The 23448-nt window shown below is 38.9% G+C and overlaps 1 protein-coding gene across 11 annotated transcripts in view; it reads left to right on the top strand.

Moving 5' to 3' along the window:
• The first annotated feature begins 4024 nt into the window (after positions 1-4024).
• Positions 4025-23448, top strand: part of auts2a (activator of transcription and developmental regulator AUTS2 a) — a 171638-nt gene continuing 152214 nt past the window's right edge. For 7 of the 11 annotated variants that reach the window (XM_037270488.1, XM_037270490.1, XM_037270499.1 and 4 more), the window contains exons 1-2: positions 4026-4198; positions 6255-6942. In XM_037270488.1, coding sequence (XP_037126383.1) covers positions 6667-6942 — 276 coding nt within the window. In that variant the 5' untranslated portion in view covers positions 4026-4198; positions 6255-6666. Of the gene's footprint in view, positions 4199-6254; positions 6943-23448 lie in introns of those variants that run through there. The other 4 variants (XM_037270495.1, XM_037270494.1, XM_037270489.1 and 1 more) reach the window with 3 other exon arrangements.

The raw sequence follows: 23448 nt of genomic DNA, 5'->3' as shown, positions 1-23448 counted from the left end.
CCAGACCTGACACTGATGGATCTCATTAGCGTGCCCTAAAACGATTTTAGCTCTAAGCCTAATGTGAAACTCACTTGCCGTGTGGAGCCTAATTATAGTTTTAGCTCAGAGAGTAGTTTTAAATAGGGACACTGTTACATTATTAGCCCTGTTTGAGAGCAATCAAATGTATTTTAACCAGAAAATGCATTTTATTATTTGATCATTTGTTGTTATTTATACCGATTTTTACCATTAGTTTGACAAAGCTTACATGTACCTGAACTAAGCATACAGTGGTTGTGCTCACAGGGCTATAAAAAGCACTATCAGTCAGTCATCTGCTGTTTTTCTGAGACCAGCCAAGAGTTTGGAAAGGCAGTATTGAGGACAACATTGAAAAATTTGATTATAATCCTTCATAAAGAGAGGGAGAGCCGCAGGCTGAAAGGCAGACGTCTCTGGGGATAACACACTGTCGATCAAGAATCAGTGCGATACAGAAGGAGATGGAACAACAAGTTTCAATAAACATCGTTAAAGGACAAATTCTGTACGTCGGATTTTGTCCAAGTTTTTTGGCTGACATGGTTTTCTATTATCCATCAATGTATATAAAAGTAACTCATCTCAGTCCATGACTCAATTGTCTTTGCTTTCACATTGTGGGTTGACTTGAAGGACACAATTCTCTTTCTCAATTCATTTCACATTGGCTGATCTATGATCCCCAACAAAAATATTTGCAAATCTTTCATGAGTTAGAGTTTCATTGCACTTTTCCAATTATTGAAGAAGGAACACATGGTCAAGAAAAAAAAATACTCTATCGTTGAAATTGCCACTTAAGCTTCTATGGTAGTCATCATTGCCATTCCTCTTTCTGATGTCACGGTTCAAGATTTTACGCATTATGTCTTTCACAAAAAAGCTGATTGAATCAGTTTTGCCAAGTGTGTGACCAATCCAGGGTGTGACTGCAAAGATTTTTATCTCACACACATAGCATTTGCAACAAACACATTCAGATTAGTTTGGATCAAATCTTGTACATTTCTCCACCTTGAGACACAAGTGTATTATTTGTGTCTTATTGATTAAACTTCTCCAGCTGAGAGCTGATGTGAGGACTTGAATCTCATAGCTGACAACTCCATCCAAGACGGCCAGTATGAAAATAAAACATACTACACAGTTGTTGATTTTTAATTCTGTACTCAATTGTAGTTGAAGTTGGAATATTATTTAACAGAGGATTCATTTTGACTTATTTTTTTTTAAATGGTAAAATGATGCTTGGAATTAACTTTTTTTAAAACAATTATTTCTATGTAGTTTTCCTATGTGGCAAACATTGTTCCGCTTTAGAGCTTCCATTGTAACACAAACAAGAACAATGGAAGAAGCAGACGAGGATATTGTTCCACATAGTTCCACTTAGTTTTGTTTACATGTCTTTCCTGTTCACGTTTGATAATGAGCAACTGTCTCACTCTGGCACTGAACACAATCCATCTTTAGAAGAGGAATACAGTGTGGTGAGATCATCCTCCTGATCCACATAATCTGTACAAATCCTTTTGTACAATGACTCTCCTTTATGAAAATATAAAACAGCAATGGAACAAATTATTCCCCGAGGGAGGGGGGCTGTTATTCTACATTATTCCATTGTTGCTTATTTTTATTGCCACCGCTAACAGTTTGCATATTTACATTACAACGTGTGCTTACGGTTACTCAAATGAAGCAGCTTGTAAAAGTAGAGGCACCCTTGAGGTTTTCTTCTGGTTTCCTTCCATATTGGGGCTACTTGCTGTGGGTGGTCCACAAATTAATGACTCATCTGTAATACGTCATCGTGCTAGAAGACAAATGAGAATCAAATAGAGTCCACCTCCCTCGCTGTGTCCTGTTATTCATCCAGGAACCATTCTTGCCATATTGTCTTTTACAATTCACTTCATTTGAAGGTTTTATGAGATGCTATTTTGTGTGCGTTTGCTGCAGGAGCAAGCCAGGGGGTTGCGAGCAAGCCCCTAATACAAATAAAAAGCATCGACTTTGCCTTCTCTGCCTTGCGAGACTGAAGGGTGCAGGGATGCAGTAATTGGAAAACATCCCAACATTCTGTTCATGAAACCGACAAGCGGCAACCCTCTCGGTATACCTCCATTGCATTTTCTCACTACACGCTGCATGACTGACGTGTTTATTTAACTCGGATTTAAAGGCTACAAGAGCTTTGTTTGTTTGTTTTGGGGAATTGAACACTGCTGTATTTTGTTTAGCGCATAAACATTTTCGCTATACTAAAATACCAATAGAAGTCATGCATTTCTTTCTTTCAGGGGTCATATATTCATAGCGGGTAAAGTCATCGGTTCCTGAGTGGAAGTGGATAAAGCCGTGCAGGCGGAGGAAAGTTAGGGCGACGGTGTAATTAAAGCTAATAATGGCACTGCAAAGGGGAGCAGCAGATTTGTCTTCCTGGTCTAATGAGTAGAGGGCGGGTAAGCGGAAATAGCTGCCTAGCTGTTGTCTCTTTGCCGCCGTGCCATTTGTCACAAGGACACTCCTCTTGGAAAGACGAGACAAGGTCAAGTGAATGCCTGTCCCTCCTGAATTATTCTTGCAGGCATGGCGGCTTCCTCTCTTCCTTTTGCAGGACAACTGGGACAGAAGCAAGCACCACCCATGAAGGATCCATTCGTTTCTCACTGATACTTCTTAGTTGAGGGTAAACATGGTAGAAAATGGATAGATACAGTTGCTTGACCTGATTGGTAGCTAATAATGACATTTTTCAACTCCGTTGTATGTTGCCACCTTCCACCCCTGCAGATGTTGACTGTGCAAGAAAAAATATGTCGTGACAAAGTAAATTCATTTGAAAAAAAAAAATGGGTACATGTATTCCAAATCGGCAATTAGAGTTTTCAAAAACAGAACATCATTTGTTTGTATCACATTTCATCAGAGATACTTGGAAGAGTACGCACTGATGTCGTAAAGCGTAATCATTAAAGAGTATTTGATTAGCAGCGGGTGTCGCTTGCCAGTTGAAAACGCTGCTAGTTAGCTTTGGGTGTCCCCGAGGTGACAGTTTTGCAAATGATAATTTGACACCTGAGCTTGTGGTGAGGCAGAAGCAGTTCCTCAAATGTTTCATTTTAATCAGCATCAGTGACATCATCGGATTTTTCTTTTTTCTTTTTACACCACACTGCTGTGTACCTGTTGCCCTTCTTTACAGTTTTTTGGAGTTTTAAATCCTTGAATGATTATCTCCCAGTATAAAAAAAAAAAATGGCTCTCCTATTTTATGGACCAAACAAGATGATGGTGGTTATAAAATAATCTCAACATTGACTGCTGCATAATCCCAAAAGTCACTAAAGCATAATTTCAACCTTCCGAGCCAACTAATTGCTCTCACTTTCCATCTCTGCATGTTTTTCAGAACTGTGTAAAATAGTGCTTCAGCAGCAGTTTCACTGGGGATGCTGGTTTTAATGACACATACGGCTGGGACAGTTTGCCTGAAGTGGAGAAAAAGATCCAAATGAAGTCTCTCGACTTGTTAATAGTTCATAACCTGACCAAACATATTTCCATAAATTGACCCTACAATTGACCCTAGGATTGGGTGTTCGGCTTGGATGACGCTTTATTAGTTTCAATTTTCTTTCAAGTGTTGCACTTAAGTGTCTTTTCATTTTTAATTGCTCAGGAATTCAAATGGAAACACCAACTATGATGCAATTCCCTCAAGGTGCAATAGATGTAGTATCATCAATAATCCATGCAAAACTTTCCAAGACTGTCAGGAGCTCATCTCTCATTGAGCTCATTTTCTTAGTGTTGCTTTAATGTTGCAATACAATTCCTCCTCCCCTAAAAATCACCCGTTCTACCTCTTTGAAAAAAAGAGCCGCGCACCAAGCAAGTGAGACAGCACTATTTGCGTCGAGGAGGAAGCGTGTAGCATGTAAAGCGGCACTGCGGCACCGCCGTATCCCTGCGCTCCGGTCCCCGAGTCTCCGGGATCCTGGAAGTCTAAGCTGGGGAAGAGCGGAGCGGAGGGTGCCTTCCCTTTGCAGGATCTATTTTGCCAGCTCCAAACCTACCCGTGCTATATTCTTTTTTTTTTTTTTTTTTAATAATAATTGACCGACAGACTGCAACTTAGCCGGACGGTCCCTCCCCCATTCGCAAGGTTTTGCATTTCTTGGCTTTGCATGACGTGTCTTGGAGAGAGAGGGGAGAAAAAAAAAAAAAAAAAAAAAAAAAAAAAAGAGGCATGCTTTTGTTGCGTGTGCTTGTATGTGTTGTAGTGGAAAATGCAGCTCGGAGAGCCCAGGCAAGAGGCAGTGCCAGCCCGCTGCTGCTGTGGGGCTGCACTGGATTACAGATTTCTATTGACAGCACCAGGCAGACAAAAAGACACTCTGAGCGAAGACAAGGAGAACAAATCTTTTACTAGACTAGAGGAAGAAAAAAGAAACGGCGAAAGCTAGATCAGTTTTCTACGAGAGAGCGTTTTTTTTCTCCTCTTTCTTTTTTGTGGAGGTATTTGTGCAGTATATGTGTGTCATCTCATGAGTGGCTTAATGGGCATCAGGCTGAATGCACTGATGTTGAATTATTATTGTGATAAAGGTGCATCACATATATTTGGATATATTGTGTTGTTTGCTGCAGTTAAATGCTCTCATGCAGGAATGTTATGGACATCCACACAAAACCATATATTTTGTTTGCCCCCCCCCCACCACACCAAAAAAAAAAAAAAAGGTTTAAATCACTTTGCAGGATTGCTATGCTCCACTACATGTGCAAATGAGCAAAAGGCCACCAGATTACATGACAACCTGTGTCCAAGGAGACAATGTAAAGTTGAACGTGGTGACAAATTGGTTCTGGTGTGTTTAGTGATGCATTAAATGTGCAACGTACATCTGCGTGCTGCACCCTCTCAGGTGTGCTTGTTTCAAGTTATACTTTATTAAATGCATCACATGTCCTATGATGTCATGTATTGACACACATATGGAGTTCGGCCTACACTTAAGTTAATGCTTTGGATGTGTTTGAATTGCTGCCTATGACAGTGACAGAGCTCCAACATGAGTCATATCCTGGCCATTTTAAAAAGATTTTTTTGTTTTTTTTAATTGATTCGATATGTATTGTCTGGTTGGAAAAACCACAAAAAGTGGCTGTGTATATACAAATTAAATATCGGTGGGGAAATACATATTTTCCATGGCTGATGATCAGCCGAGTGGTCACCTAAAATCAATTACTCGATAATCATGTCGTTTCGAGCCATTGTCTAACTTAAAATTGTGCAAATCCACTGATTTCATCCTCACAATAGTAAATCTTCTCTGATTTATATAGTAACATTAAATAGTTACACCACTAGACTCACCACTGTGTAAAAAAAAAAAAAAAAAAAGATCATTAGCTTTACGTTCATGACATTCATTTTCAGTTTAATATACGCGAGTTGTTGGGGTTCCGGGCGGCAATATGGTTTCAATAAATCTAGTCTTGATAACTGTTGGATGTGTTAACTGAGCCCAGATTGAGTGTAGCCAGAAGAGGAGAATTGAGATCACAACCCTAATAGTTGATAGATTCTTGGCACTGTGTGGGCAGAACAGTTTTTAAATTGTCAGATTTATTACTTTATAATGGTTACATTGTGCCATATTTATATTAATCCTTACAAATGACTTTCCCATCTCAGTAATGATTGCTCATCTCTAAAAAGTGCTGTAATGCAAGTTTATTTTTTCCATTTATTGATTTGATTCAATCTGACTGGACACATTCGATAAACCTGCACAAAGAAGATCTCATATTTTCTACAAGACTGCTATTCATGAATTTGATAGAATTAGATTTTAACTATAGCGAATGCTGTTTCTAATATTGTGACCCTCATGTAGCTAACCAATCCCAATTACAATCCCAATGGTAAACACAGTTAATATGGATATTGATAATTATCTGCCAGTAGCTCTCATCGAGACAAACATAATCTTTAAAGACTTAATGATGTATGAGATTTTACAGCCTGGCAGATGAAGGAACCAGACGAGATGATAGCTACCCTCATCAAACATTAATCTTGCATTATGGAGAAGGGCACAAACCTTCAGTAGAGTCTGCCACACCTTTTGGAAAACGACATCACAAACTCAAAAGTTCACGTCTGCTGAGCGATCATGTTGTAAATAACTTTCTCTCTCTCTATTTGACAGGTTTGCTGTGTTTGCGTAAGAAGAACAGGAGAGCGGAGGAAAGATGCCACGTCACATGCCGGACTCGCCATGGTGGCTCCTGCTCCCTCAGCAGACTTTTGCTTTATCCTGAAAACAGACATCGTTGCCAGAACGCTGGTTAATCAATGATTTTACAACATCATTGTAGGATTTGATGGCTCGCCATCGGGAGGGATCGTTACCGTTCTTGGAATCGAGCTCCATTTAGTAACTCAATGCAGTTACGTGTAAAAGGCTTCATCTGCTGGATATTACAAGGTTAACTTGGATCCAATGTATTGAGAACATTCACCGGGAAATCCCCCTCAAGTGGATTTGGAGCACCTCCGCTATTTGATCCTTGAAGACTTTGCTTTCCGTTAAGAGCAAGGTTTATCTGGATCTTTCCTCCATGAAGGACATGGATGGACCTCAAACTAGTGGCCTGCGCAAGAAGAAGTCGAGGTCGGAAAGGAATCGAGAAAGGAGATCAAATGGGATAAGCAACAATCGTGTTAAAGGCTCTGTCTTTCACTTCTCATCTGACTCGGAACGGGAAGGCAAGAGGGAACCCTCCTCGTCTCGTCCGAGACCCCCGCGGAGAAAACGAAAGGAGTCTACCTCTGCCGAGGAGGACGTCATCGATGGTTTTTCTATCACGGGGTTTGTGACCTTGGAGGCTCTTGAGGTGAGTGCTGAGTTACACAATGATAATCTTATCAACTCTTGAATATATTTGGTGTCTATCTGGTGTGGCTCGGGGCTGGTCCGATCTACCTATGGTGAGGTTGTGGAGTTCAACAGTCCTGGCTATAAATGAAACTAGAGATGACGACTCTCAGTGCTTCTGAGAGGCGTGTGTTCAGTTCTGGACAACAAAGTGGCACTCCAGCTTTGCATTTATTCGCTCACGACTGAGAAAGACATTTGAACTATGTTGCGGCGGTGATTTATATTTATCTGGCTTCTCCTTTGAACGGCAAAGGGCTGCCTTCCAATGACATACTTCTGAATTATGACTTAGATCATCAAAGACGGCATGACACCACCATGTTTGATCCACAACATTTGCATCTGGGTAAATTCAAACAATTTATGGACTTGGTCCAGTTTCTATGGATGACACAGTCTGACTTGGATTTCCTTATCACTGCTGCGAGATACCAATCTCTTGTTTCATTGGTGTGAGCAAATCTCCGGGATCTGTGCATTAGCATTTGTCCTTATTGTATCATTTGGATTGTCAGATTAGGATATTTTCCATAGCTCAAGAGGCTTTTTAAAATTTCCCTTTCAAGTCATAGACCTCTGTCCTTTCCACCACTTCCTTTTGTGTGACCTTGTTTCAAAAGTTTTCTCTGTCGATGTTTTTAGCCTTTTATTTCTTTCTTGTCAGAGTTTAATGACAGACAGGAGTGGATTTAGTGAGCGGTATTTTAGTTTGAAAGGTCTTGTATTATCACAAAATCCGATTTTCTTTTACTCTTCAATGCTTCACTTTACCTCCCCAACATCATTGTCGTCTGGTGTCGATTTCCAGCCACATTTCATTCTCAGTATTATAATAGAACAGGAAAGATCAAACTGTGGATGTTGAAGGCTTTCAGTCAAATGATGTTTAATGAATTCATCTAATCAAGACTGATTTAAACAGATACATTTGATGTTTTTTTTTTTGGCCTTATTTTGTTTTTGTGGAATTGTATGTCACACTTTGGACAAAGGAGTCCTAACATTTGAATTATTCCCATCCTGGAATACATTCCTAGAACTTGTTCTATTTATCAGTGTCTACACATTTTGGAAACTGTCAACAATATTTTCAAACATATCAAGGGAAACAAAGCACAAAAGTAATGTCCGTTGTGGCATCCTCGTACAACTTGTTCTCCTTGAAAGTACACAGCAGGTAACTCAAAGCCTTTTGTGAGCCTCTTGTTAGTTTTCCGGGCACAATTTGGCTCTAACTGTGGCCGAACAGCATCAGTGGACAAGTCATTGAATGAGTCTCTGCTTTGGGAAGAAGATTTACCGCCATCACTCTTATGCAGTTGAAACAATTTATCCGAATCGCTATCATTGTCCAATTTAGCGCCTAAATCACCACCATCAGCTTCAAATTGCTCCGATACTTGTCTAACAGAGCACTTTCCCTGTCCTGTGAAGGAAGCGCTCATACTTCCTGATAGAAGAGGTTCTTGGTGTTAAATTTGACCTTTTTTTATTGTTATTTTAGTAGCTGAATTAACATGGGTCACATTTTCTTTGGGTGGGTTTTCCAGGGTTGCTTAAGTGGTGTCGTTTCGGAAAGGCAATGAAAATACACTCAGGTTATGTTGGAAATGTTCTTGTGCACATCACGGCATCAGTGGTTCCTGTTTGGATGAAGTTAAATTCTGATGAGGTCAGACACCATGCTGGAGGGACAGCAGGCCTGCTTTTCGTGTTGTAATATATTATCCCTAGAAATATTCAATTTAGCGTCACTTGGAATTGCCTCATCCAAGAAACTTGTTGATATTCAATTAGTAAGTGATGTTATTGTTTTGACTAAGTCTTTATTTATTGGACTCCAACTGAATATTGGAACTTGTCTTGTGTTTGCCTGCAAGGAAGTACATTGCTGCTGTTTGTTTTTCCCGTGATGGCTTACCATTATTTGCACACTATCTCATTCTGACATCAACATTACATTATTTCTTACCAGGAATCGCTCGCAGGATTTTACTGAAATCCGCTTCCCTATCTTTTATTATTGACTTTTGTGCGCTGCAAATGCAAATTGGTTATTTTGCTATGCATCGCAATGTCTGTACAGAAAATGCTTCTATAGTCTACAAAGAGCTCCGTGGAACTTGACCTCTGACCCTTAACAGTCTATAACAGCACTTAATGACTGTCATTATTATTGAATGGATCGCTAATGAAGCTAGCGCATCATTGCTTGGCTACCAGCCCTACAGTGGTTAAATACTATTTACCACAAGTAATGCCAAAGTGAAATGTCTATGGGTGCACTCGGGCGAGAAAATCCGTCCTGTGCTTGTGCATGCTTGACACCTAAAGTCTTGCTTGTTAATAGCGGCGGGCTGGAAGAGTTTAGCTGGAGCATGGTACATTTGTTCAAGGATGAGTACACATAGTTTAGTTATGTAATCAGTGCAACCTTTTGTCACGCGGGTTAGGAACGATGACTGTTGCAGGAATAACGAAATAATGTCAACACAAAGTTGGGAAAATTGTTGCGAACACCCAATTTTTCAAAGTCTTAACAATGAAATGATAAAGATACATGCAGGAGTGAGTTTTTATTCCTTTCACATGAGTACACAGCTGCAGCTGGCCTGGAAGACCATTTTTGGCCTTAGAAGCAACACTTTAAACCTCTTGTAGCCAAATGATGCACACTTGTTTTCCATATTTATTCAAATTGAGGAGGACAAAAAGCACATTACAAGTGAGAAGGAAGACCAACTAAAACTTTCGACAAGAGGTCAGCGTGATATAAAAACTAACTCAGAGGTGGTTGCCTAAAATAGTAATAAACAGAAAAACCAACCATACAAGTAGAAGATAAACTGAATACCGTATTTTCCGGACTATAAGGCGCACCTAAAAGCCTAAAATTTTCTCAAAAGCCAACAGTGCGCCTAATAGTCCGGTGCGCCTTATATATGGACCTAATTCCTAAATTTAAACTGACCCGAAGCATTGTGTCATGAAATCAATCATAAGTGGCCCGCTGAAGACTATGAATCATGAATCAAAAAGACTGGATCATTATTTTGTGATTATAAAGTAATTCGTTGCGTCTGAAGTTGAAATAAAAAGAGATAAAATGGAGAATGAATTGGATTAAATATCTGACATGATGCATTAATGGTGCGCCTTATAGTCCGATGCGCCTTATATAAGGACAAAGTTTTAAAATGGGCCATTCATTGAAGGTGCGCCTTATGGTCCGGTGCGCCTTATAGTCCAGAAAATACGGTAATACAAATATTGGTCTGCTCCCTACAATATAACATGAGGACTAAGAAATACTTTGAAATGAAGGATGATGGTAGTGCCCGAAGACCCAGAACCATAAACCGTAAGACTGTAAAGAAAATAAGCTATGCACAATTGCACACACATCCACTGATATTTTTTATTAAAAGTCAATTTGAACAAAATAACAAATCACAAAATGATTTGATGTCTTTAACAAATACCACACTCATTTCCTCCAATGTCTCTCCTTCAGTTTTCTTGCCAGCAGTCATTTTATGCGAGTTATGGGTTTTACAACTCGGCCAAAGGTGCACTCAACCTGGGAATTTTCAAACAATCGCAACACCATGCTCGATTAAAGCTGAGTCATCGCAGGGCATGTGGGAAGTATCAAGTGAAGCGCTGATAATAGGTGCATTGTCTTGTCAGACCTTCAAATAACACATATTGGCTTTTTAATTGATAGCTATTGACATTTAAAGTACAGCGGGAATCCTCCACCTCTGCTGTGAGAATCAACTGCTGTAATTATTTCAATAAAGGCTTTCCCCCCTTCTCATACATCCTCATGAAGATGATGAATTGCAATTGAACAGTCTGCTATTTTGTTCACCGACGTTAGCCCGTAGTCTGATACTGTTGGCAACAATTCAGAACGTAGCATTTCAAAAACAATTGATTTTCTCTGCACAGCTCCAAGAAAGCTGCCTGAGGGAGAACTTGTGCAGGCACGGAAGCACATTGATTGATGTTTCTGTGTAAGAAGGGGGATAATGTGAAATCAAATGTATTCACAGCTTGTTTTCTTTTAATATGATGGGGGGGCGGGGACACATTTCAATTAAGTTACATAAAGATCAGGCCAGGTTTTCTGAATGCCACTTGTACATAGCCATATTCTCTGTGTTTCTTGACAGTTATACTATCTAATATTTATTTAGTAGCTTTTAAAACAAACTGACACAGTGATGTATGATCTGCAATAATGCGTCATGAGCACTGCCAATTTTATTTTTATTCAAGCAAGAAGATTAAAAAGCCAAGAAGAAACAACCAATCAAGGAAAAAAACGAGATGTGCAAAAAATTGCCTTTTATTCCTTATGATAGAATAAAATTTGTTTATAAAAAATGAGACCCACATGGAAAATGCATGCATCTATTTCAAAATCTTTCAATTTATTTTATTACTGCTAATGAAACTCTCAGTTGGTCTTTCGGCAACCTTATTGATCGGCTACATCTCAGATCCAACATCAGCTATTTTATGTGTTGATGCACCAGTTTGACCACAGATGCTAAATGGTACAACTCCCTCTATTGCCATCGCTGGGCTGTGTTGCATGTTTTACAACACAGGTGTTATCTTTCCCTTCAGGTTTGTTATTTTGCCGCCTCTGTTGAAAACCTCTTCATCTGTTACAAACATGCGGTTGGGTGATTGGATTCTAACAGCAAAGAGCAGCAGGCCATAAACACGTTTTAGCTTTCATGGAGAAAAATAGAATGTATATTCTGCACAGCTTCTCATTATTGTTATGTCGGATAGGATACTGCACGGGAGGATAATCACGGCTCATAAACGCTCTACGTACATCGCCCACTCATGTCAGTCACGGAGGGGGGCGGGGACTGACAGTTGTGTATTCACATGAACTCAGGCAAAACAAATAGGTATGTAGCAAGGGACTTGCATCAATGTTCCGAGTTGACGTAAAAGAGAAGAATTGGGACCTTGGGATGTTGGAGCCGGATGGGAGCATTCAGGCTATTCAAATTATTTAACATTTAAGTCTGATATTTGAGCTATGGAAGTATTTGTAGCTTGGTAATGTTGGAGAGACTATATGAAGACAAGTCATATGGCAAGAATATGAAAATTCTTACAGCACAGATGTCAAACTCAAGGCCTGGGGGCCAGATACGGCCCGCCACATCATTTTTTATGGCCCGCGAAGAACCAAATTCGTGTGTCATTACTAGAATTGCAAATTGTCTTCACTTTTAATAATATTTGACCAGTTTTTACCGGTCTGATTTGAAAACGAGTTATTTGTCAGTTTGTTTTGTAGCTTTTACTGTATATAATATGAGGTGCTCATACATTTATTTGGGTTGACAGTCATAATGGCCCTCCAAAAGAAGCTATGAATAAAATGCGCCCCGCGAAAAAAATGAGTTTGACACCCCTCGACTAGAGAAAGATGAAACCAGAACTTCTAAAGTGCTCCACTGCACCATGCCATTTGTAAATCGTAGTCCTTACATTGGCACACATGAATCATCTGGGAATGTGAATACATTTCCCCAGCCTACATGTGGCCATCAGACTAGCCATATTTTTTGCCTCCTCATCTTTGTCTTTACTTGGGAAGCTCCTGGTGACAGAGAGAGATAAATGTTTGCGGGTGTTGATTGTAAAATGGTATCCCTGAAGTGGAGCCATGGCTGTAATCACTTGGTCTCTGTTGTGTGTAAGGGCTCCCATGATGATGCACTCACGCAGATTTTTTTTCGTTTTTTTTTCATTTTGTTTTCCAAATGAGACTGCACAGTCCATACTAATTGCAGGAAAGCAGGAAATCTTTTTTCTGTATTTGTCTTTTCAATAGTTTGGAGAAAATCCTCCGGCTCACTGTCAACCCAAATAAATGTATGAGCACTTCATATTATGTACAGTAAAAGCTTCAAAACAAACTGACAAATAACTCCTTTTCAAATCAGACCAGTAAAAACTGGTCAAATATTAAAAAAACAACAACATATTATTAAAAGTGAAGACAATTTGCAATTCTAGTAATGACACGCAAATTTGATGCACAATTTGTCTTCGCGGGCCACATAAAATGATGTGGCGGGCCGTATTTGGCCCCCGGGCCTTGAGTTTGACATCTGTGGTTTAAAGTGAGTATGCTGATTTTTCCACTGGCTTCCACTCCTGTTTTTTCTACACAGGCTGAGCAAATTATTGGCACTAGAAAGTTGTTTACCAAAGCCCATTACCAAAATATAGTAATTAATAATCACTAATCTCTGATAGATTCATTAATAGTACCGCCCCCACTTTGCTGTGAAAGTAACTGCTGTCGACTCTCAGTCGGAGGGCTTCATGTGCTTTTAGATGTGTCATTTCAGTTCACTAGAGAGAGCTTTCCAATCAGCCGTGTGTACTCTGTCTTCAGCAAGCGTTAAAGTGGTTTTGGGCTATTCACTTTGATTGATCACTGATGACAAATCATACCCTGTGGTCAACTTAAATGCTTGACTCGGACTAAGGTGTTATCATGAAACTATTTATTTGTTCTAATGCATGAGCAAACATCTGGATTGTGAGATCATTTGTGTTTTTTTAAGGCAGTTATTTTTCAGTAAATAACAGGATGAGCAATCAAATTGATTGTGACATACATTTTGCATCCTAATTAGCATTGCTGTAATGTGTAATGTGCCTGGAGCAACATTGCAAACATTCACGCTTGACTAAGACAGACAAGCTTAATTAGTAAACATGGAAAAAGCATCCGGTTAAATCATTGCGATTTTGATGTTTATGAGAATACTTGATGAAGGCAAAACATTTTATCTGTCTGGTGGACTCAGCGGATAATTCGGATGCAGTAAAAATCCTGGTCAGGCCGTCTGGTACCTTTTTTGTCTCGGCTGACCCAGGTCAAAGGAGATGGAATATGTAGTTGTGTTTTCTCAGTACAACCCGTTCCTAAACTTTTCTGGCACATGTTAAGCACATAAACGTCAAGTATTCAAATATTTATTTTTCTGTGAAATCTTATTTAAATTTACTATCCACATACAGAGGTAATGTCAACCAGATTTCACATTTGGCTGACTTCACATGATGGAAACAGGCTAGCTTGTACTTATATAAGGAATATTTTTAAATAATTCAGAAGCACAAATTGATTTTTAATGTATTTATTTTTAATTGTAATTTAGCTAACAATTTCCCATTTTTTCCTGCACAATACTATGCTGGCTGTTTTCCTCGTCAAAATAGTACAGCTGGAAATTGCGCCAATCTCAACACACTGAACGCCGTGATCAAAATGACAAACGCTAACAGACTTCAAGAAGGCTGGAAAACCAACTGGCAAATCTCAACTGTCCTTGCCATAGTTTGCGTATATACACGCAACGCTTTGTGTTCCGACATCTTATGATAGGCTGAATACCACAAAATAAAAAACATATGGGAATTTAAATGATACCAAGATGAACTGTAAAATTGTGACATCTGAAAAAAAACATGCACATGATTAAAATGTGCTAAACAGATGTTCCTGGATTTTGCTCGGAAATAAACAAATGATACAGTATGTGTTAGTTAAACACATTTTAATGACGTACAATTGAAAGTCCAGGATAGGGAAGATATATTGTCATCTTCAAACATATATACCGTATTCTCCAGACTATAAGGTGCACCTAAAAACCTAAAATGTTCTCAAAAGTGCGCCTTATTTATGGACCAAATTCCTAAATTTAAACTGGCCCGAAGCATTGTGTCATGAAATCAATCATAAGTGGCCCGCTGAAGACTATGAATCGTGAATCAAAAAGACTATGGACCATTATTTTGTGATGATAAAGTAATTTGTTGCGTCTGAAGTTGAAATAAAAAAGATAAAATGGAGAATGATTTGATTTGGATTAAGAATCTGACATGATGCATTAATGGTGCGCCTTATAGTCCGGTGCGCCTTATATAAGGACAAAGTTTTAAAATGGGCCATTCATTGAAGGTGCGCCTTATAGTCCGGTGCGCCTTATCGTCCGGAAAATACGGTTGTGTATTTAGAAATGAATCTTTACAGTTCAATATTGAGAAACACGCTTACGTAAATGCAGCATGTTATTTGTTCAACCAGTTCAGTGCATCTCTGGCGTGTACAAGTGAGAGCACACACTCATAAGATTGATTTAGTTATTCTAAAAGCGGGGCTTTGTCTGTGTTGTGCAGGCTGTGGATGGAAACAGCCTGTGGAGTAACCACTTGGCCTTATCACTCTATAAGCAGACCCCATGATAAGGTATTATGTTTTCACAATAGCCCGCTGTGTTTACTCCAGCTTTTTGCACTTTCCCTGGAGCGTGTGCCATAATAACCCAAGGCTGCCAATTACACAGAACAAATTTGTTAGCGCTGCTAAAGCCTCTTCGCACCGCATCCGCCAGCTTTAAAATACTGGGAGCGATCCAGTAGTGGAGCCAAAGTGATGGATTTGGACAAAAAAAAAAAAAAATAGGCTGAGTCATGCAGGCTTCCACTCTTAATTTTTGAGGACTGTCAGTTTGAGTGCAGTTATTCAACTGTTGTGTTGGATCATCCCTTGTTAACTCTTTGGTCCTCTCACTGAAGGTCTCTCAGTAATATTGATCTCTCAAAAGCTCTCCATCGAAGTTTTTTGTATCTTGAGATAAATCTGGTGTTATAGTGCAAGAGAAGTCGTTTGACTTGATGGATTGAGTCCAATTTGTTTTCATAGTTTCTAGTCGGATAATAGACTTCTTATGTGTGTTTGGTTGAAAAATGTAAGATTACAGAAACAAGAGCACATCGGGATAAAAAATTAGGGCCGTGAAACTCTAACCCAGAACTGATTTGAAAAATGCCATCCCCATGAAAGCATGGCTAATAAACACAATATAAAAATACACATAAAATCTTCAAAACATCTTCACACCTCAAACGATCCAAATCTGGAGTCTCGGGAAAGCACGCTTGAATCAACCTCATTATCCCACATTTTGTTATTCTATAATAAATACAACAAATAATCCAAGGGGAAGACTTTTCTCAACAAAATGATTCCACTGAAGTTTTTACATCTTTTTACACTCAAACCAAAAGTATGATAGTGGTTACAGCAAAACTACTGCTGTGGTAAAAACTATGTGGTCATCTAGTAGAAGTGAGCCAGCTCCTCAAAACTCAGACTGTTTCAAGTATAAAAACAAAAAAAGTGTATCAACACAGCTAGTTGACCCAAATATTTTCTCCCATGCCCAAACTAACAAGTAAATCAATCATCTCATTATGCTTTGAAATGAATGCAGTATAAGAATAGGGAAGTGAAGTACTTTTACAGGTCTTGCACTTGGCATTTAATATGCCTACGATGATTTGCACGCTCAGTGTGTGTCTATGTGTGTTTTCTTCCGTGCTGTATATCATTAACACATTTTTAGACATGTCCTCGGGAGCTCCACTCCCTCTCGCTGGAGCAGTCTGAAATCTATTTAACAAAGCTGTTGGCTGCCATTCAGCGACACACCACAACAAACACTTATAATGAATTGAAATGCAAGTGTTAGAATAAATTGATGCCAATACAAGGATACTCATGTTAAAATGGAAACAACTTGATATATCTGCGTAAAGGTTATAATATTGAAGTAGTTGGCTATGAGCCAGCAATCCGGAACCATTAAAATAGCTCAACACGATTTATCTCGCAAATGGACATTTATTAAAACGAGTACATTAAGGAAATCAAATGAAATAAATTCACACTGAGAGAGTTCATATTTTTCGAGTAATTATCTTCTGTCATTTTTTTTAGAAGCATTTGCAGTTTGATTGCAGCGAATACAAGATTTTCAATCAATTTTAACGAAGCACAGCTTAATCAGACAGGAACGTTGTGACTGAAATGAAAGCATTAACAAGTGAATAGTGCATAATCAAAACAGATTAGTTTCCGAAAGAAAATCAAAAATCTTGTAAAGACCTCATTAAGTAGTCTCCAAATCACTGCTGGTATCTAGTTCTGGTAATAACAACAACAGTAATAATAATAATTATTCCTCTTTCACAAGTGCCCGGAAGGTTTTTTGATGTAGGAACAACCGGCAAAGCAAGATTTTACATAATTAATGTTCTGTAATCCGTATTGAGGGCAAATACATTGAATACAATTTAAGATCTTGTACGAAACAGTGGAAATGAATTAAAGGTAAACAGAGTTTATATATATATATATATAGATATAATAGATTATAAGATTTACCATCACATGTCAAGAAAAGCAGTTTGTTTACTTATTGTTCAAGTTACTCTATGAATAAAAATGTTATTTAATACACATGACAAATATTTTGGCACAGATTTTAGCCAGGATCACTAAAGTCGACATACATGATTTGCTTTCACGGGCCACATAGAATGATCTGGCCGGCCGGATCTGGCCCCTGAGCCTTGACTTTGACACGATAAATTAGAGCATCTGTAAAAGTTTTTTTTTTTTGGGAGGTGTTAGCAATTGGCCAGTCATAAAATCAGCGACTTGAGTCAACTCGAGTGTGGGGCTCACTTAGTTGCACTCACGAGTTATTCAACACATTACAATAACTTTTTGTAGAAGACTGGACAAGAACAAATGGAGATTACAAGATAAGCGATGGCCGACTGTACTGTTTATGCTCTGCTCTGTATTTCTTTCACAAACTGCAGTGTTAGCATTAACTAACTTTCAGGGCTTGTGGAGCTATGCCAGCTGCCTTTGCCTCAACAACACAAAGCTTCGTGTCGGACACATGCAGTTTTGTACACCGACACATATCAAGCAAGAAAAGAAGGGTGCGGTGAGATTTCCCAATAATGATCGCTGACAAAGAGGGATGAATTATGTATACCCCAGCGTTGAAAAAGACATATCTGCTTTGACAGAATGTTCACAAATAAAACTAAAATGTTGCGCTTAGGGCTACGGGCAGGTTCTGGTAAATCCAATAGAGCCGAAGCAGAGCGACGTGTAGAGATTAATAGTTTAAAAACAACAGCAGGAGTTGAAAGCACAGAGAGGATTTATCAGTTTATGCTGCTTTTTCTCCTATTGGATGTGATAAAGGGTGGCAGCCAACAAATCACCACCACATCAACTCATCTTTTTGTGTGTACCACAAAAACAAACAGCTTTACTGACAGGGAAGTTCTCTGGTGTATTACCCACCAGACTTAAATCAAATCCATGATAGGTCAAAGCATGGCAGCTTTCTTAAAGTAGAATAAACGGAGGAGCTTTATTTTATATATTTAAAAAAAACATTCCGAGAAGGGAGAGATGTGTGTGAGTATTATGCCATAAGTCAGTGACAGTCACGAGGTTTTAAAATTCAGTTAAGGTATAAATTGTTTTTACGAGCACAACTATGAGGAAGTAACTGTGGGGAAGATGTCATAAATGATGTTTACATCAAGTACAAATGCGTTTACATGCACAATGTCAAATCCTGCAAAGTTCACTTTGCTTCTTCATTATCTTGTCATTCATCTCAGGGGGGGGGAAGAAAGCTGTTTTGCAAATGTGTTTCTGGCAGCTAGATCTGTAAAAGACAATCAGACTGTGGATTTGGCACTTGTTAGCTTTCCTGCAGCATGCCTACCCACATTCTGTATGCTGTCATAAATAGTTTTAGGAGGCTTCTCACAATGAATCAGTAAAAAGACAAGACTCCTACATATCTCCATTGTCTTTTTTTTTGTGACAGAACTCTTGAACAACAGAACATAATTTAACACAATGGGTGATGATGCATAGCGAAGGAAAAAAAAACCGCAAACCAGCCAGATTATACTACCGTATTTTCCGGACTATAAGGCGCACCGGACTATAAGGCGCACCTTCAATGAATGGACCATTTTAAAACTTTGTCCTTATATAAGACGCACCGGACTATAAGGCATACCATTAATGCATCATGTCAGATTTTTAATCCAAATCAAGTCATTCTCCATTTTATCTTTTTTATTTCAGCTTCAGACGCAACAAATTACTTTATAATCACAAAATAATGATCCGTAGTCTTTTTGATTCATGCTTCATAGTCTTCAGCGGGCCACTTATGATTGATTTCATGACACAATGCTTCGGGCCAGTTTAAATTTAGGAATTTGGTCCATATATAAAGCGCACCGGACTATAAGGCGCACTGTTGGCTTTTGAGAAAATTTTAGGTTTTTAGGTGCGCCTTATAGTCCGGAAAATATGGTGCACAAAATGATTGTGTGTACTGTGGTGACCCACAGTAGTAGTTTAGCAAGGTGCTGAGCCTTGAGGAATGAGGAATTCCAATTCTGGGTGAAAAATAGACTTCTGAATTGGGTTGCAATTGTTATTTTTGTAAAGTTCAACACAAATTAATAATACAATTCAACTCCCGGCTTGTCAACCTCAAGAAAACTTCCAAACCAATATGGTCATTTTCTCATTTCATTTCCAGAAACGACTATAACCAAGTCTTTTGTCACGGTGGCTGTTGCCCTACAGTTTTTGTAACAGCCATAAAGGTTGCAAATAAACCAAATAAATGTGGGTCTGATATTACCCACTCCTTACAAAATACATCCGTTAGCAACAGTAATTGATATTGATGCTTGCTGCAGGAAGTGGCATTAAATCAAAGCTTGACGCTTGACTTGTTTCCATGTGGTGGGAGTTATGCGTGAATAAGAACCTGCCGCCTTTAATGATGTAATGTTGCAGCACACTCCTGCTGGGCCGCTCCGACAGGATTGATTGATGAAGGGCTTCTGATGTAAAGCCTCGCTTCCCTTCAACCTGTTATTACTTATGTGTGCTTTCAATCTGCAGCTGATTAGAAATTAGGATGGCTCCTTGGGAGTGGAGGAATTTCACAGGTGGACAGGTTTTGATGAATTCATATAGTAGCTGCATATGTTTAGAAATATGATTGATATTCAGTGCACTCTACTAATGCTTCAATTGAGAGCATTTTCCATTCAGTGTGAAGCGCACACACACTCGCGTTGAGTTGCTTTTCACACGTTGGTTGAAACGGCACCGCGCTTAAATTAATTTGTGAGGCCACTTTATTGTAACTGACACAGTTTTAGTTTGACATTTTATTTGCACATCTTGATTTTGATCTACAACTTGGAAGGTAGCAGTGGTGCTCAAGAATTTTTTTTTTAGGTGAGCAAGTGATTTGAATAGTCATTTATGACCTAAATGTTCCATAAATTGAGAAATCATTTTTAATTTTTATTTAATTATTTTAATTCAACCAAACTCATTTATGACTTAAATGTTACCTAAATTCGGAAATATTATTTTATTTTTTTATTTAATTATTTTAATTCAACCAAACTCATTTGCATTTAAATGAGCTAAATTATCATCAGCACTTTAACAGATTAGCGTATCCCAATATATGAGATTGATTAATCTGGCAAATATCATGGCCTTAGGTGATGGAGCGTGTACAAAGACAAGTTTGTCATGGCCTACTAATCTGTATTTGAGTCCTTTGCATCATTATTCATGTGCAAGTTTATTGCGGCTTGTTGAGTTCCTCTGAAACAAAAGCGCTGTTCTCACACTAATAGGCTGAGGTTAATTAAATCACCTCTTTGTCAACCCTCAGGTGCTAATCTGCTTTTAGTGGAATGGCTCCTGTTAAATCGGGGAGGGGGGGGGGGCGAATTACACAAGCCTGTGATTACGATTTAGCAAACAAATTCAACTCTTTCTCGACTGATGTTCACACATTAGGATATTAATGAAGGGCTTTTGTTTTTCCGAGTTCGGTCAACAGATTGTTGTTGCGGGGACAGCGTTTGCAGTAAAAGACAGGAAAATGGAAAGGCCAAAAATGGTTCACTGTGTAACACAACATTATTTGCTTTGTGGAAAGAGGCGCTGAGGTGTCCCTGAGGGAATCGAGAAGGGGGGGGGGGGTTGTTTTCCTCAGTGCCGATTCAGTGAGACGGGTCAACGAGCGAGAGAGTAAGGTGGCGAGACAGAAGCTGAACAGAAAGAACAGGCAACACTTTTGATAATCAGAGGAGCCATGAACGCTTTTCTGCACAGTTGCTGAAGATGGATTTGCAACAATATGCTTGTTCTCCAATCCAACAAATACTTTTTATACCGTATTTTCTGCACTATAAGGCGCACCTAAAAACCTCCAATTTTCTCAAAAGCCGACAGTGCGCCTTATAATCAAGTGCGCCTTATATATGGACCAATATTGAGCCACTAAAGCAGGCGTGTCTAAAGTCCGGCCCGCGGGCCAAATGCATATATCTTATATATGGACAAAGTTTTAAAATGGGCCATTCATTGAAGGTGTGCCTTATAATCCGGTGCGCCTTATATATGGACAAAGTTTTAAAATGGGACATTCATTGAAGGTGCGCTTTATAATCCGGTGCGCTTTATAGTGCGGAAAATACAGTGCATTCTAGTTACTGACACAAAGTGAAAATATCATATTGTTTTTGGTTTGATAAGATATGTGTGGAATCTAAGATGAGCATTGCTTCACAGCTACGAATATTCAGTGCGCAGCACATTTGGTTGTGATTACGCCTGAATTAGTCCACATATGGTTTGGCTGTAATGATGTCTCGCACATTACCAGATGTTTATAACAGGCTTAATGTCAACTTGTGGGAGTCTCTCCAATTTTAGTATCTCCCCCCCCCCTCATAACCTCCATAGAGAATATTGCAATAATTAGTTCCATTCACGGAAAATGAGGTCAGAGGATTGTGCAGATCATTGTGTTCCTACTTTGTGTATGATGCCACCACTTGTCCTTGATCTATTCATCTATTTGAAGTCTCAAAATAAGATGAATGTCCATTTTTTTAATTTTTTTTTTTTACCCTGCTTATTGTTACTGAGACCTGGCCGATTCAATCGGCAGAACGATTACGATTAAAAAAGATAGACTCAGCCCTGGACTGGTCACCAGTCAATCATAGAGAGAATTTCACACTCTCATTCACATGATCACTGAGTGTGAACTGAATTCCCGCTGCTTGCACCAAAGGCAGGCGAATGAATAATCACACCCTCCCTCGCTGAGTTAGAAAGTATCTTTTTTTTTTTGCAACTCATGTTCATTTCTGATATCTTATCATCAATCTAGCATCATTATGGAATCATTAGGATCAATTTCACAATCAGCATAGTTGAACTGACAAGTGTGGAGCCTTAATGCATCTGAACTGCAAAATGATATTCAGTTATTAATGAAAGGCCTTTCAGATTTGATCATGCGATAAATTACTATGCGTGCAGCTTTATCTGTGGCCCTTATTCTAAAAATTCTCCTTTCAAAAGCAAAGCAAACATTCACTTCAGCCAGTATCTTAAGGCGACTTGGCTTTGCTTATCATTCAGCACACACGCAATCACAACTTGTTCTAGCACTGTCATCAATTGTGGGCTGGCTTCTTTTTCCTCTCCCTCAATTTCCATCACTCTCTTCATCTCTAAATGCTCCCATCAGGTATTGTACAAACAAGGCACTAAGATTAAACTGCATATTTATTGGCGGTGCTGTCATCATTAAGAGCCCATAATCCCTGAGTACTGTAGCTGTTTCTTTTTATGATAAGCATTTGGTTTGCCTCGTTACATTGCTGCTGTGTTTTCTTGGCATACTGCATGAATATGCAGATGCATTTTTATGCGTGTGATCATCAGGTGATGATCCTCTGTGGTGAGCTTTAATTATGTCTACAAGGAACAATGCTAACCATCTTTTAGCATAATTTATATATATATATAAATGTATATATTTATCATATATATAAATGATATACATATACCGTATTTTCCAGACTATACGGCGCACCGGACTATAAGGCGCACCTTCAACGAATGGCCCATTTGGAAACTTTGTCCTTATATAAGGCGCACCGGACTATAGGGCGCACCATTAATGCATCATGTCAGATTTTTAATCCAAATCAAATCATTCTCCATTTTGTCTTTTTTATTTCAACTTCAGACGCAACAAATTACTTTATAATCACAAAACAATGATCCATCGTCTTTTTGATTCATGATTCATAGTCTTCAGCGGGCCACTTATGATTGATTTCATGACACAATGCTTCGGGCCAGTTTAAATTTAGGAATTTGGTCCGTTTATAAGGCGCACCGGACTATAAGGCGCACTGTTGGCTTTTGAGAAAATTTTAGGTTTTTAGGTGCGCCTTACAATCCGGAAAATACGGTAATTTCATTGATACCATTGTGCTTTAATGGCAGTTTTGGGTGACAGCTGTGAGCAGAAGTTGTCATCATGTTATAGCACCTTTTTTCCCTCTCTCTAAGATTACAAAGTATTTTATTCTGCAGCCATTGCAAAAGGTCATTGTGTTATGATGAAAACAGCGCAGCAGCATGAGTCCTCTGTTTCTGCAT

Source organism: Syngnathus acus, chromosome 14 (assembly GCF_901709675.1).
Source record: "Syngnathus acus chromosome 14, fSynAcu1.2, whole genome shotgun sequence".
NCBI classification, from domain to species: domain Eukaryota; kingdom Metazoa; phylum Chordata; class Actinopteri; order Syngnathiformes; family Syngnathidae; genus Syngnathus; species Syngnathus acus.
This window is presented reverse-complemented; position numbering and strand designations above follow the sequence as displayed.